The sequence below is a fragment of the Amphiprion ocellaris genome, chromosome 1 (assembly GCF_022539595.1).
Source record: "Amphiprion ocellaris isolate individual 3 ecotype Okinawa chromosome 1, ASM2253959v1, whole genome shotgun sequence".
Lineage (NCBI taxonomy): Eukaryota > Metazoa > Chordata > Actinopteri > Pomacentridae > Amphiprion > Amphiprion ocellaris.
Genome location: NC_072766.1, coordinates 33,693,818 through 33,696,132, shown reverse-complemented (window position 1 = coordinate 33,696,132; position 2,315 = coordinate 33,693,818). Strand labels below are relative to the sequence as shown.

At 38.2% G+C, this 2,315-nt stretch overlaps 1 protein-coding gene across 1 annotated transcript in view; it reads left to right on the top strand.

The window, feature by feature from the left end:
* The first annotated feature begins 1,011 nt into the window (after positions 1–1,011).
* LOC111586429 (anoctamin-9-like) overlaps positions 1,012–2,315 on the top strand; it is a 29,420-nt gene continuing 28,116 nt past the window's right edge. The window contains exon 1 of the mRNA XM_055012565.1: positions 1,012–1,202. Coding sequence (XP_054868540.1) covers positions 1,185–1,202 — 18 coding nt within the window. The 5' untranslated portion in view covers positions 1,012–1,184. The remainder of the gene's footprint in view (positions 1,203–2,315) is intronic.

Here is a 2,315-nt window from a genome sequence, read left to right as displayed (position 1 = left end):
GTCGCTCTACCAGACACACTTTTATCATTTTTGTTATATTGTGGTGAAACGCGCACATAAATGCGCTGTTTTTGCGCTGATAGAAAAGACCACATGCATAAAAAAAATCCCTCGGTTATATATTGGACTAGTCTGACATCAGAGCACCTTAGCTGAACTCTTTTCAAGGTCAGTTTTGGTCACAAACCTGTCTGAGCACCGCAGCCTGGGGCGTTTAGGGAACACTGATAAATTTTAGTGTCTATCGATAAGAAAATGTTCAGCAAGTATTAAGTTTTGCCTGCGACAAAGTGGGAGGTGTGACCAACTGAGAAAGATGTGACCTTCTTGTTTGAACGTCGGTGGACCAAGTGCACTGAAGTTAAAGGAGACTATGTTGAAAAATAATGTAAACAATTTTCCCCCTTTCTGTGGTGAGGCAGACAACTTTTTGAAGTGCCTGCGTGTCTATAAACGGAGATGGTTTATTTTCTAGTTGCTCTAGAAGTGAGCACATGGCTGCAACTGCTCCTCTGAAAGCTCTGAGGTAAGAAAGAAACAGCAGCTGACTGCTGGAACTGCTAAACATCTCTGTCTCTGATTCCATCAACTTCTGCTGATGCTCTCAGAGGAAGGTAAGCAGCTCTTTAATTCCAAGGATTCACCCACTTTATGCACCATCACTGAGAATAACTGTTCAGGTGTTAAGATTGTTTGCCGACACTTGTGATATAAGTAAGTTAATGTAAATAATGCAAAATACCATACATATTTTTACTCGCCACTGTATAATTACAATGTAAACTTAAAAGTGAATGTAACTAGTTAGTATTTAGTATCATAAGTATTTTCCAAAGTATTTTGTCTCTGAGAACTTAAATCCCACGCTGTGTATAATATTCTACTGGATTGAATGTTCACATTACCCATCCTTCTCGTGGAACACGAACGCACCATCAAACTGTCCCGTTTTCAGCGAAACGTGACGTCAGCGGCTGTAGGTGAAACGGCACACCTGCAGCAGTCACCTGTAAGTATGCGGAAGTGAAGCGAGAAGAGGCGTTAGATGTTTGTGTCGGTGTGTTTTCCTGAGCTGTTTCTCGACCCCAGCCAGTCGGACATGTGAGTGGTGAGGCGGATTCTGCTGCTGGATGGATGCACTTTTTTCCTGACTCAACCTCATCGACTCTGACACAACTTCCAACATGTTCTGCAAGGATGAGGTAAACACAGGCACAGTCTCTTTGATCCGCACTGTTTTAGAAAAGTGTCTCCTGATTGTAGCATTTAAAAAGAAACTACTGTCAAGTGAGGCAGTTCTCATTCAATGTTATGTAACTGAGGACATTTATTCCGCTGTAAATACGTTACTGTAATGTTTTATAGTCCCACTGCTCTACATCCAGTTGTACTTTGTACTCTTTAGTCTGATGTCTGTGATATTCATAAATCGAATGCCTTTATCCAGATATACACTAGTTAAATGAAAATCAATTACAGTGTTAAAATACTGCTTTAATGTATGTGATTGTTTCTCTGGGAAACTACATATTTTGTCTTATTAAAACACAGTAAACAGTCAAAAGTCAGTTTGATTTAGAGAACAGATTACATACAGGATGGTGAACATTTGCCACTTCTGTTAAAATGATCAACAAACATAAAAGTGCAAATACTGAAGACTTCAAAACTCCTTAAGTCTTACACATGTTTATTCCTTCGTCATTCTCGCTTTATTTTTTCCCCCCTAAACCCACTTCACCGTTGCTTTACAATAATTCATATTAAGGATCTTTTTGTGCTTCAGTAAACACAACACACAACTCTCTCAGCTTTTCCTTTCAGTGTAACCAGAGAAATCTGAAAAAAAAACTTTCTCATTCTCAAATTCATGTTCAGCACAGTGATGTCAGCTGAGTAAAATGCGTATTTTATATGGTTAGGTTTATATGTTTTGTGGCTAGAATTTTACATTTTACAAATCTTCGAAATATGCTGATTGCATATATTTTCATCATTAGCTCATGTGCTGATTGTGTTCTCAAACAATGGAATGATGTGTTTGGGCTACAAAATGACAGAGAGCGACACAGTGACAATTTTTAGATAAATGACTTGTTTTGTCCAATCAACAGTCCAGAAATATGTAGCAAAGTATTCCATTTAGTTTCACAGACAATTAAAAACAGAAAACATTTACATGTGGAGCCTTTTGCCTAAAATGACCAAAACGTATCAAAGACTTTGCTGGTTAATTTGTACATGTGTAGTTTGTACAGTACAAGCTGCAGTTTAGTACAATTTCTGCTCTTTGCTGGCATGTTATGTTCTTTTAT